The sequence below is a fragment of the Esox lucius genome, chromosome 17, assembly GCF_011004845.1.
Source record: "Esox lucius isolate fEsoLuc1 chromosome 17, fEsoLuc1.pri, whole genome shotgun sequence".
Classification (NCBI taxonomy): Eukaryota; Metazoa; Chordata; class Actinopteri; order Esociformes; family Esocidae; genus Esox; species Esox lucius.
This window is the reverse complement of record NC_047585.1, coordinates 33,668,762-33,681,337: the sequence shown is the minus strand read 5'-3', so window position 1 is coordinate 33,681,337 and position 12,576 is coordinate 33,668,762. Positions and strand designations below refer to the sequence as shown.

The 12,576-nt window shown below is 40.5% G+C and overlaps 1 protein-coding gene across 3 annotated transcripts; it reads left to right on the top strand.

Moving 5' to 3' along the window:
* The first annotated feature begins 143 nt into the window (after window positions 1-143).
* Window positions 144-12,452, top strand: zgc:172271 (PBP2_transferrin domain-containing protein). Of its 3 annotated transcripts, XM_010881036.3 has the most exons (18): window positions 916-994; window positions 1,135-1,163; window positions 1,516-1,679; window positions 1,941-2,040; window positions 2,206-2,382; window positions 2,579-2,741; window positions 2,875-2,939; window positions 4,219-4,376; window positions 4,535-4,721; window positions 4,807-4,955; window positions 5,070-5,160; window positions 5,953-6,012; window positions 7,366-7,548; window positions 8,259-8,406; window positions 8,545-8,627; window positions 10,534-10,718; window positions 10,842-11,028; window positions 12,200-12,452. In XM_010881036.3, exons 3-18 carry the CDS (start codon window positions 1,524-1,526, stop codon window positions 12,241-12,243), a joined length of 2,136 nt encoding a protein of 711 aa, XP_010879338.2. In that variant the 5' UTR covers window positions 916-994; window positions 1,135-1,163; window positions 1,516-1,523; the 3' UTR covers window positions 12,244-12,452. The 3 variants fall into 3 exon arrangements, with proteins under 3 accessions (XP_010879337.2, XP_019910804.2, XP_010879338.2); XM_010881035.3 differs by lacking the exons at window positions 916-994; window positions 1,135-1,163 and adding an exon at window positions 144-460; XM_020055245.2 differs by lacking the exons at window positions 916-994; window positions 1,135-1,163 and adding an exon at window positions 601-654.
* The last annotated feature ends 124 nt before the right edge of the window (window positions 12,453-12,576 follow it).

The following is a 12,576-nucleotide window of genomic DNA, read 5'->3' as shown; positions in this document are numbered from 1 at the left end:
GTTCCACTCATGATATTCCTGAAGTATTTTATTACAAGGAAAATAATGATGCATTCATTATATTCAGCAGTAGTCAAGATAGGTCATACCATAACCGGAGGTGTGCGATATGGCCACTATTCTGCTGATCACTAGCGCATAGAAATGTTTAGATGACAGTCTTCGCATCACGTCCCATTTAAATCCTTTCCAGATGCGCAGGAGTCTCCTATTATCGCACACTTTAAAAGTTGTAGGCTATGTCTTGCACAATAGTTGGATACATTTCGGACGCTCGTTGTCCTGAAGGCTAGGTTACAATAAATTAAAAAAAAGATAATGTTGAGACTTGAAGGGTTGGGTCAACCTCGTTTCGTAAAGTAAACTAGCTTTCATTTGTTTTAGCTCTTTCTTTCACATTCAAAAATGCGGGCAATGCATGGCGTGCTAATCGTTTTCATCTGTCTCGACTATGGTTTGGGTAAGTGTTTTATGTTTTTATTTTGAATGTTCAAAGGTCGTTTGTCAATAGCCCGAGAAGGAATAAGGTCATAGGATAATGACAGTGAAGAAACGCCAGTGAAGAACCCCATTTGGTTTTATTGGTAGTCGAAGTCTTATCTGTCACCCCAGCGGTTTAGGGACGGTCGTGCGATAGCATCCAGGTACTTCCATGTAAGCAAAACAACTGATTATTTTGCCTTCGCATACATGCGTGGAACTGCATATGGTATCGATTCCCAAAAGTGCGCAATATTTTCATTCCTTTTAACCAAGAATGGTTATTTGGTCCATTTACAAGGATATATTTGAAAAGCTTCCCGTCCATATAAACTCTACTGAACAATGTGGTAGTCCCCTCTCTTTCATTTTCAAATGATGACATCTTCGGGGACGGTTTTAGCCATGAGCGACAATAAGTGGCTAACCCCTCTACGCAGAATTGCTTTAACCCTGTGACATTTTACCTTTCTAAACATGACATGTTTGTTTCAGTTTCTGCAACAACATCTCAGTAAGACCCAAGTCTGGCAATTGTTTGGGATATTTTTCATTGTTTTCATGTTCAATCATTCAGGTGTTGTTTGTTTGTCTTACTGCATGAACCAAGCGCGCTTTAGATCAGAAAACTAACAGACTGCCTCACATTCTTAGATTTGTTTTTACGCGGAGCAGAATTTAAGGTTAGTTTAAAGTCTTCCAGAACCTTATACAGCAAAATATCACCATAGCACCACCATGCTTGACCAGTGATATGGGGTCAGTACAGACATAACAGGATCCATTTTGTTCAAAAAATTGAACTCAAGTTTGCCAAAACACTCCTGTCAGGACTCCAGTTAGAATGTTCTGTGGACACATGGTTCAGAAGTGGATCATTTTGGATAAGTCCAGTCTGGTGGAATCCTGTGTCTGATTATAAAAACACTTTTCTATATAACATTAAGTTAAACGTATGTCTTGTGTTCCCAATGTTTTCCCAATCTACAGCAATATTTGTTTTCTAAAAAATATTTTTTCTCTGTGTGCCCTCAGGTAAGAAGATGCGTTGGTGCACAGTTTCCGAGCCGGAGCAGAAGAAGTGTGCTGAGCTGGCCAAGGCTTTGGTGGCGGTGTTGCCTGTAGCTGCTGTGGCGTCATTCGCCAGGCTCTCCTGTATCCGCACCTACAGCACCTCAGACTGCATCAACAAGATCAGGGTCAGAGAAGACCTGCTCTCTCCACATTTCCCTTTAAAGATTATTGTCACTGATGGTTTTTCTCTTTTATTCTGAATTTAATGTTGTCCACGGTCTCGTCTGTCTGGTTTCACAGCAAACATTCACTACTGGTTTTAAGTGGCTGATTTCTCACTCCATCATCTACTTATAATCCTCCTAATCGCCGTTGCTCTGATGACAGGGGGACAGGTTTGCCACAAATATGCTTCTACATTTCTGTCTTTGACGCCTGTCTTTCAGGCTAACAGTGCTGACATGGTAACACTGGATGCAGGGGAAGTCTACACTGCAGTAAAGCAGTTTGGCCTGATCGCCATCGCCAAGGAGATTTACAGTGACGGTTCGTTAACGTCTATTAGCGTTTGAATCCATTAACCACAGAGCTAGTCTTAATATGAACATCGCAGACATGATTTTTTTCAAACACAAGTTACACACAATGCCTTTGTGTGTGCTTGATTCGGGTTGTTTTATATCCATCACTCATCTACCTCTGCTCCTCCAGGAGGCTGTATTCTGTCAGTGGCTGTGGTGAGGAACAGCACCTTGGATGTGCGCTCCCTGCAGGGTAAGAGGAGTTGCCACGCTGGGCTTCGCTGGACAGCCGGCTGGAGTCTGCCCCTGGGTTTCCTTCTGTCCCGCAACTACCTGACCTGGGCCAAAGAGCAGCCTCTCAGTCAGGGTACGACCATGTTCATGTCCATATAATGTGCAATTCCTTTCTTTGGTACATTTGTAACGGGTAGGACTAGATGAATGTCGATCTGCTGTTAAAGCTAACATCCTCAAGGCTCCAGGGCAACATTTGGGCTTTAAATGGCTTGTTTATCTCGAGATGATGAACAAATCACCTCTAACACCACTCTTCACTTTGTTAGCGATTAGTGTTTTCTTCAATGCCAGCTGTGTTCCTGGGGCGGCTTCCATAGCTCCCCAACTGTGTGCTCTGTGTCAGGGTCAGAAGTCCTACATCGCACGACGCAATTTCCACTGTGAGACGACACACAGCGAACCCTTCTACAACAGCCAGGGGGCGATCAGGTCAGGTGGAGGGTCATACCAGGATAGACACCCTGATCATAATGATATTGTCATTTAGTGGATCCTTTTGCCTCATGCTGGAATTAAAGTCAACCAGCTCATGCTGTCTAAAATCCTTCTTTCTGTCAATTAGGTGTCTCAAGACCGGGGCAGGAGATGTTGCTTTTGTGGACCATACAGCCCTGTGGAGTATTAAAGGTTCAGAGGTCTTCATCTTAACTAGGGTTAAAGGGAGCATTTCATGTTGTGGACAACTGAGTGGAGCTGTTATGAAGACATACAGTACACCCCTCACATCTTTGTAAATATTTAATTATATCTTTTCAACACTGAAGAAATGACACTTTGCTACAATGTAAAGTAGTGAGTGTACAGCTTGTATAGCAGTGTAAATTCGTTGTCCCCTCAAAATAACACAACACACAGCCATTGATGTCTAAACCGCTGGCAACAAAATCGAGTACACCCCTAAGTAAACATGTCCAAATTGGGCCCAAAGTGTAAATATTTTGTGGGGCCACCATCATTTTCCAGCACTGCCTTAACCCTCTTGGGCATGGAGTTCACCAGAGCTTCATAGGTTGCCACTGGAGTCCTCTTCCACTCCACCATGACGACATCACAGAGCTGGTGGATGTTAGAGACCTTGCGCTCCTCCACCTTTCGTTTGAGGATGACATTAATGGCTGTGTGTTGAGTTATTTTGAGGGGACAGCAAATGTACCCTGTTATACGAGCTGTATACTCACTAGTTTACATTATAGCTAAGTATCATTTCCTCAGTGTTGTCAAATGAAAAGATATAATCAAATATTTGCAAAAATGTGAGGGGTTCACTCACTTCTGAGATACTGTAAATAATATTTACTACTTTAATTACATTTGAATACATTTAGAAACAAATGGGATACATGGGGTAGATACTGTACATTGAATATAATTCAAGAGTATTATCAAAACTTTCTTAAGCTTGGAGTCTTTACAGCTCTGACATAAGACTTTGCTTTCTTACATTTATCATATATTATTTTGTCATTAAATCATAACACTAATCGGAACATGCTGTGCAGGTCTCCAACAACCCAGAACGATAAGGTGCTGGGAGTATGTAGAGCTTACAGCTATGCAAATCGGTGCTCAATAAGGAAATGATACATCCAACCTATGACATCTTGAAGATCCACCTGTCTAGAAACAGGCCCCAGCCTCTACCGCCGTAGACACTAGGAGTAGAGTGCCACATTTTAACCAAGCCAATCATTACCTTTTTTAACTACACATGTGAAGTGTCAAGAGAATCATGCTAAAATGTATGACAATTTTAAAATGCTGATTTCTAGACGTTCTATTAACTCCTCTGGTACCATTCAACTGAATTTTCAACACAGCTGTTGAAACAACCCCCCCCCCCTTCATCTCTCTCTCTGTCTCTCTCACCTGCCTCTCCTTTTGTCAACCCCTGCTATGTGTCTTCCAGAGAGTGAAAGTGATGAGTACCAGCTGCTGTGTTCGGATGGTACCCGCGCACCACTCAGCGACTACAGGAGCTGCAACCTGGGAAGGGGACCAGGTCAGGGCGTGGTCACTCGCTTCAGTGTTCGGAAGATCGCTCGCAAGTTCGTAGCGGCAGCACAGGTAGTGCTCTGCTCAGTTGGCTTGAGATGGGTTTGGGTTTGTCCAAGGAAACATTATTTTCTATGTCTCAGTCCATGTTAATGCATTCTCCCCTCCAGATTTGTCCCATGCCCGCGTTGTTTTGTGGTTGAGAAAATGTCTGTGGTGTTTCATGTCAGGTGGCATTTGGCCGGCGAGGTAGAGACAGGCAACGTTTTCAGCTCTTTGACTCTTCAATGTTTGGTGGCGCTGACCTGCTCTTCAAGGATGTAACAGAGAAGCTGGTCATTCTAGAGGACGACAGAGACATCAGTCAGGTGCTGGGGCTGGACTATGTGGCTCTCCTCAAAGGCCTTGGACATGAAGGTACCTTTTTAAGCTGCTTATTGGAAAACAAAGCTGCTGCTGCATTTATGCCTTATAACTATGTGGAGATATTGTGTATCTATAGGAAGCTCATTGGAGGACAGTGTTGTGCGCTGGTGCTGCATTAGCAATGCAGAACAGAGGAAATGTGAGCATTGGGCTCTCAACATTAAGTCAGATCCACTGGTGTGCGTTAGAGCTGCCTCCATGAGCGACTGTGTTGAAAAGATCAAGGTAAATAGGACTGTTAAAACTACAGGGTGTGCACAATCCAATGCCCTTTCATAACATTGTGTCATTCCACACAGCTCTACATCTCTACTGTCTGCACTTCCTGTATTGTCACAGAGAGATGAGGTGGATGCCGCGTCGCTGGACGCCACACACGCCTTTATCGCTGGGAAATGTGGCCTTGTTCCTGTGGTAACAGAGTATTATGGTATGGCTGATATTTCAGGGGGTGTACTTACAGCACCCTGTTGATTATCTAACTCCATAGTAAATACGTTTGAATTGTAAATCGAAACATTACTATGTGGTCATGGTATAGATTTCTCAGCAGTTATTTGATGGTGTTTGTGGTTTCATCATTTAGACAGCAATATTAACAGCATTTGTTTATACATTGTCCCCCCCATTTCAGGACATTTACATGAGATTCCCTCTAACAATTACCTAATATTTCAACCCATTGATCCCACCAGATTCTCTGCCAGGGCTGTTATGCAGCCATTTTTAGTTGTGGTCTTTTGCCTTAAATCCCACGTTTATAATAAGCTAATAAAAGGAGGCATTATGGTGAATATTCTTTTGGTTATCAACAGTAGAGTTTCGACATTTAGAAAAAGTGTTGTCATTTAAAACAACAAGAATCTAAATTTAATCTATATGTAACCTCATTAATTTCAGTAATTTTCTAATTGTAAATCCAATCTTCGTGTATTGAGACAAAATAAGACAAACCGTCATTGTCCCGTTAGTTATGGAAGGCTCTGTACTTCCTTGTGGCTCTATAGTTACCTATCGTGATTTGTCTGCAGGTTTTCGCTCTCACCTTGTACTTAATTGACTAATTAGGTCACTAATTGGTTCGTTTCTACCCCCACCTGGTTGTTTAGGTCTGAACTGGGAACCAATTTAAAGGAAAACCCAAAAACCTGCAGACACATGGCCCTCCGTGGAACCGGTTTGAGACCTCTGGCTTTGACTCTCCTGTCCCACTTTCTTTCAGGGAAGACGTGTGTAACGTTTGAGGGAGGAGCTGAAGAAGCAGCCCATTCGGAACCCAAAGGTGAGCTAATGAAATGGGAAGGCTAATCCCTAAATAAATTTACTTTGTGTTAGTTTATTAGGATCACCACTTGCAACATCTAATCTTTCTGGAATCGAGATACAATCTTAAACACATGACAGTGTACAGAACAGTAATAGAAAGGACAACATACTACTGGCTAATACATTCAATTGAAATACGCTAAACATAATAAAGAAATACAAAAGGTGGAGGGGCAAAGAAAACAACCAAAATATTATTCATTTATACGTATTTATATTCTTAAAATAAAAGTTACATTTATCTTTAGGAAGGGGATAGGCACCATGGTAGAATCTATAAAAAATAAAAAATTATACTTGGATCTCATGATTAGCATATGCTAATCATGCTTTCTTCCTGAGTACGCTCCTGTGACAGACCATTCTGTAAAAATGTGTACATAACTGTACAACGCAATATATGGGAATATGGCAAATGTTTAAAATGTGTACATAACTGTACAACGCAATATATGGGAATATGGCAAATGTTTAAAATGTGTACATAACTGTACAACGCAATATATGGGAATATGGCAAATGTTTAAAATGTGTACATAACTGTACAACGCAATATATGGGAATATGGCAAATGTTTAAAATGTGTACATAACTGTACAACGCAATATATGGGAATATGGCAAATGTTTAAAATGTGTACATAACTGTACAACGCAATATATGGGAATATGGCAAATGTTTAAAATGTGTACATAACTGTACAATGCAATATATGGGAATATGGCAACTATTTAAAATGTGTCTGTGTTTTTAAATCCCATGTTATTTTAGTCATTTTAGGACTTTCTAAGCTTGGAGCTCTCGCTCCGAGAGAGTGGGTGACCCCCCCTTACAGAAGCACTAAATAAAACTTCTAGGAATAACAAGAATCTACAGACAAAACAAATTGTTCTGTGACCTTGAAATACATAACTTGGAAAATCCCAATCAATTGACATATACATTTTATTTGATATATTTTAGTAACGGTCTCGCAATCATAATTAATCTGACATCTATGCAAATATGCATAATGGTGACATTTTAACTCCAGGTGAGGTTGAGTTCTTAGAGAATGGCACAGGTGCTAACACATATAGCATACATAGTTAGCATACATAGTTATTTAATACCTGATGTTAGAGAAGCTTCCAATGAAGAACCCTCTCTGAGTACTATTTTATAAGGAACTCTCCAAACATGTACAGTAAATGCAAAATACATTATTTCGATAACAAATAAAAATCTATGTCAAAGGCTGCAGTGAAACCTAACAATACAGGTTCAACTGTATGATTTTATCATATGGTTTTACTTTGTGCCTCTGCAGTGTTTCCGTCTTTGGCCGGTGTAGCTGTGGTGAAGCGCTCCACCAGGAGTGTGTTCTTCGGGAACTTTGGGGGCAGGCGCTCATGCCATGGCCACATGTACAGCCCTGCAGGCTGGCTGCTGCCCTTCAGAAACCCCCTCAGCCTGGAACACAACAACACCTCTCCCTGCAACCCAAACCAAGGTACACCTCTTGCCTGGCTCCCACTCCGCCTACCTATCTGATAGTATTTGATGCATTGCTACCCTGTAATCCATGGCTCAGTTTTCTTCAAACCGCAGTTACAAACCTCAGAAAACCGCTAAATAGCCTAAAAAAACATGGAATAAAATAATAAAAAAACAATAAAATACACAAGTGATCTGTGCTGAGTTGCACTTTACCAAGTGATTCAAGTAAAACACAAAAGCACAAGCCACAGGGTCTGAATCAATTCACATGTACAAAGGCAGAGAATCACTGTCACAGTGGAGTATTTTAATCTGTCTGATCATTTAACACACATCATTACATTCCTGGTCAAATCATTGGTTCAACAGGCACCTGTGCAGATTGCGAGACAATCACTGATATAAGACTGATGACTGAGGTATTTGTATGAAACTCTTGTTAACCAGAGGCCACTAGACAGTCGTCACCCCATATCAAGCCAAGCCACATATACTCTACATTATATTAATGTCTGATCACATCACTTTTTAAACTAAAGCTCTATGCTAACCAAAGGCTTGGGATGTTTATTTTTCTGTCTGTTATAACTTCACAATGAATTTAACTACAACTAGTTGCCTACTTTTATTTGCAAATGTGTTGACTAAAATATGAAATGACCTTGAACTACAGCATAAAGGTCCTGATATTAGGTGAAGTTGTGTATTCTGCTCTTCTCCTAGCTTACAATGAGGTGTTCTGGAAGGGCTGTCTCCCTGGTTCCCATGGGAACCTCTGTAAAGTATGTATGGGTGGTACTGGGGAGGCCGCCACCAAACGCTGTGCAGACAACCATAATGAGAGATACTATGGCAATTTAGGTGCTTTGAGGTGAGTAGAGACTCTTTTGTTCAATGTTTTGTCTATGGACACAAATCATATTTCTGTCCTAAATCAACAGTTCTGGAATGTTGTGTAAAAGGCTGGTGTTGTGATTCCATTAATGCTGCCCTATGGTAATTTGTGCAGGTGCCTGGTTGGAGACACCAGCAGAAAGAGCTATGGAGACGTGGCCTTCCTTGAGCAGCATAATCTAGAGAGCAACATTCTCAGTGAGAACCCCAAACAACTATTTAACACAGTGTAAAACTGAACTCTTATTAGAGAGAGGATTCTAATTGAGCCAGGTGTCTACTTTTATACAGTATACAGCTTTTGTGCAATGAAATGTCAACAACTACTATATTGTATTTAAAATGACCAGTATAAACCCAATAAGAATTAATGCTGCGATCAGCATTGACGGGCTTCAGCTATGTGGAACATTGTGCCAAAGTCAGGATGAATTGGACTCATTACATACGATGAGCTACTTCTGAGCTCCTTGTCACAATTGCCAAATATCACAACTCAGCATGGAACAGATCATGTAGAATTCTTGACATTGCATCAGAAGTTGTACTGCCTTGTACTTTTTGGACCCATGGCATCTTTTTATCTCACAGGTATTAGCATTTTTCACCCAAAATAATAATGAACTACAAGAGAGAGAGAGCTTCAGCGCCAAGAAACACCATAGGGCTTCAGCTGTTTTGCCCGCTGAAGTCTTTTGGTTGTTTATAGTACCTCAGTTTGTAAGACCATTCTTCTAATGCCAGAGGTTGATAGTTCAAATCTTGCAGCAGTTTGTATAAGATTAATAATTTTTGGTTAATAGGAGGGCACAGATTTTTGGCAAAAATCACTGCTAATTGAAACGGGGCACGGATTTCGCCATTCAGTGGCTGGCAGAAACCGTGCCCCCTAGTTAATTGAATGAAAATCTATTCCAGAATGAATTCAACCTGTTGAATGTGTTGTTGAGAGACAGACACAATACCAGTAGAAATGTCGTCATTTTTGGAATCTTGATTGATTGGGGGAGATGGATTTTTGCAGTGAATGACAGAAACCATTTCCCCAGTTGCATTGAATAAAAATCTACTACCTATATTTCGTAGTAGATTCGTATAGCTCTAGAGCAGTGTGTAGAGCATTGAAAAGCATTGTAGCGGCCAGCCACGGTCGTTCTATGTTCGGTGTGTTTTGGTTCTAGTTTTCCTGGTTCTATGTTCGGTCTCGTTAGTGTATTGCTTTCACCTGTGTCTGGTTAACCCCTTGTTTAGTCCCTATTTAAGTTCCTCCTGCCCCAGTGTTTCTTGTTAGTCATCGTTGCTTTTGTTGTGCTGTCGTCTTGTTTCAGTTGACGGTTGTTCTTGGATATTCTTGGATTAAACTACCTTTGTTGTGAAGAACCTCAGTCTGTGTCCTGCACTTGCATTATGGTGACATCATTACTTGCATCATTACTTCATGTTTGTTCGGGTTCATGTGACTTTGGGAGATGCCTTAAAGAGGGGCTAGCACCTATTTCGCAAAGCTAAAAACACATACAATAGTAATTTAGAGTACCCCAAAAATACTTTAACAAAGTCACAAACTATTCAATCATTTGTTTTATGACACTGCAGTGTTGTTCGAATGGTTGGGTTGGAGTGTTTCTCTGAATCAGCTGACTTTGGACACAGTCCCAGAAAGTGTTGTGGTCAATGTCACGTTGAGAAAATATATCTCCATCACTTAATTCAGCCGACATCCACAAGGTGGAAGACAATTCAGGACATCTCCTTGAAGTGTGGATGTAAAAACTCATGACACCTCCTTTGAGGTTATTAACAGTAGTGAGGTATTGGGCTCGGCCAGGCTCTTATGTTCACTATCTTCCTACTCTCTGCCATTTTGACAGTGACTGCCATTCATTGTTCAGGTTTCCCCCCCCCCGTTTGTAAAATTCCCTTCAAGCCCATAGCATTCACCCCAATGCCAGAGCTCTACCAACTTTTCTTTCCCTTTAAAATGTTTTCCGGGACGCACCCTCTAGATTGGTAACCCCTTCACTACACCACTGGTTCACTGTCAAAAATAATGGCACTATGGATTTAAATGCACTTGTTTTTTTCTCATTGTGTTGTGCACCAGGTCTGAGCTCCAGTGGCTGGGCAGATGGGTGGCAGTCCTGGGACTTTGAGCTGTTGTGTGGAGACGGCCGACGGGAACCATTATCTGAATGGGAGAGTTGTAACCTCGGAGCCATCCCACCCAACATCATCATGACAAGACCAGTGCTCACTTCCCGTATCTATGACTTTCTGATAAAGTCACAGGTGGGACTGAGGATTGAGTTGAACTAGCATCTGAACCAACCTACGTTTTTTTTGCCATGTTGTATTCATTTAGTAAGAGCATTTATTCTAACGAATTATACTAAATGTTCCCAACACATCCAGGAGACTCTAGCATCCAACCCAGAGACGGACTTTAGCCTGTTTCAGTCACATCAGTATGGAGAAAGTGATCTGCTGTTTAAAGACGCCACGCGGTGTCTTATCCACACCAGTCACCTCAACTATCGCAACATATTGGGAGAAGAGTTCTACAGATTAGCAGAGAAAGTCTTCAACTGCACACGCGCAGGTGCATATTGATGCTACCATGGACACTTTAATGTTATTGTTTGCATTCTAGAAAATGTGTCGATCTAAATATTGATTCAAAAGGTTATGAACTGTCAGTTCAGTTCCAGGTTATGAACTGTCAGTTCAGTTCCAGGTTATGAACTGTCAGTTCCACTTCCGAACTACATAAAGACGTATGTAAATTATTGATCTCCTAGTCAGCTGTGTGCACAGAGCACAGCTGCTCATGCCAACAAGAGATGTCTCTGATCTATTTGTATATTTATGCGCGAATGCCTCTAAAATCGCTTTTGCAATCAAAAATCACAGGCTTCATTAGTAGGTTGACAACCAATGTGATCAGCCGGGTATTTGTTACAAATGCACTGTAGGAAATTTTGTTTTACAGGCAGAATTATGTAGGCTGCCATAGAAAGAACGTCTCATCTTTTCTCACCATAACAAATAGTTTTGATCATTAATGCTTCAAACAATGTGAGTGAATTTGGTCAGAATCAAAATCACCTGATTCTGTAAAGAGTACCCAGAATTATTCTTTATGCAATGGCGCTGATAGAGTTGGATCACATAGGGACAGAGTGCACCTAATAAAGTTGAAATACAATTATAGACAATGGGTGATGAGCATATTCAGAGCATTCAAAAAATAATTCAGGCCGCTTCAGTTTTTCAACATTTTGTAACACCCCAGAGCTCAATTTTGATAATCTTAGCAAAGGGTCTGAATACTTACAGTGGATATAAAGTCTACACAGCCCTGTTAAAATGCCAGGTTCTTGTGATGTAAAAGAATGAGACAAAGATAAATAATTTATTTTGCTTTTCCAAAGAAAAAGAGTGCTGTAATAAAATCAAAAGGTGCTTCAACAAAGTATTAATTTAAGGAGGTGCACACTTATGCATCCAGGTTATTGTAAGGTTTTTATTTTTCAATTGAATTGTTCAGATTATAGGTCACATTAAAAGTGGAAAAAGTTCTGACATGATTTCTTTGTCTCATTCCTTTACATCACAAAAACCTGGCATTTTAACAGGGATGTGTAGACTTTTTATATCCACTGTATGTACATGTGATATTACTGTATTTAAAAAAAAATTGTATGTTTATATTTTCATAACCGAACCAAACTTGCTCAGCACTAACATACAATATCTCATTTCTTTGACAGGCATCTTGGAATTTTGTAACCAGGACGTGTGTAGCATATTTTAGCAACAAACAGAAGAGAACAACAAAATATGCTAATGTATTGGACTGACCTGTCGAGGAGGCCCTAAGAATTGGCCTGCCAACATGTAATAATATATTTTCTAACGTTTAGTAACGCCACATTAAAGTCCACACCTATCTGATTTGTTTAATACTTTTGTTTGTAAAATACATTTCAATTAAAGCATCTTATTTTTTTCTGCACTATGATTTTTTCTGTGATACGTTTATAAGCGTTTATAATGGGTCTTTAAGATTTGAGTGGAGGGATGGAGAGTAAGGAGGGACATTGACTGAAATAATATTAAGCATAACCCCCCTAAAACATTACGCCAA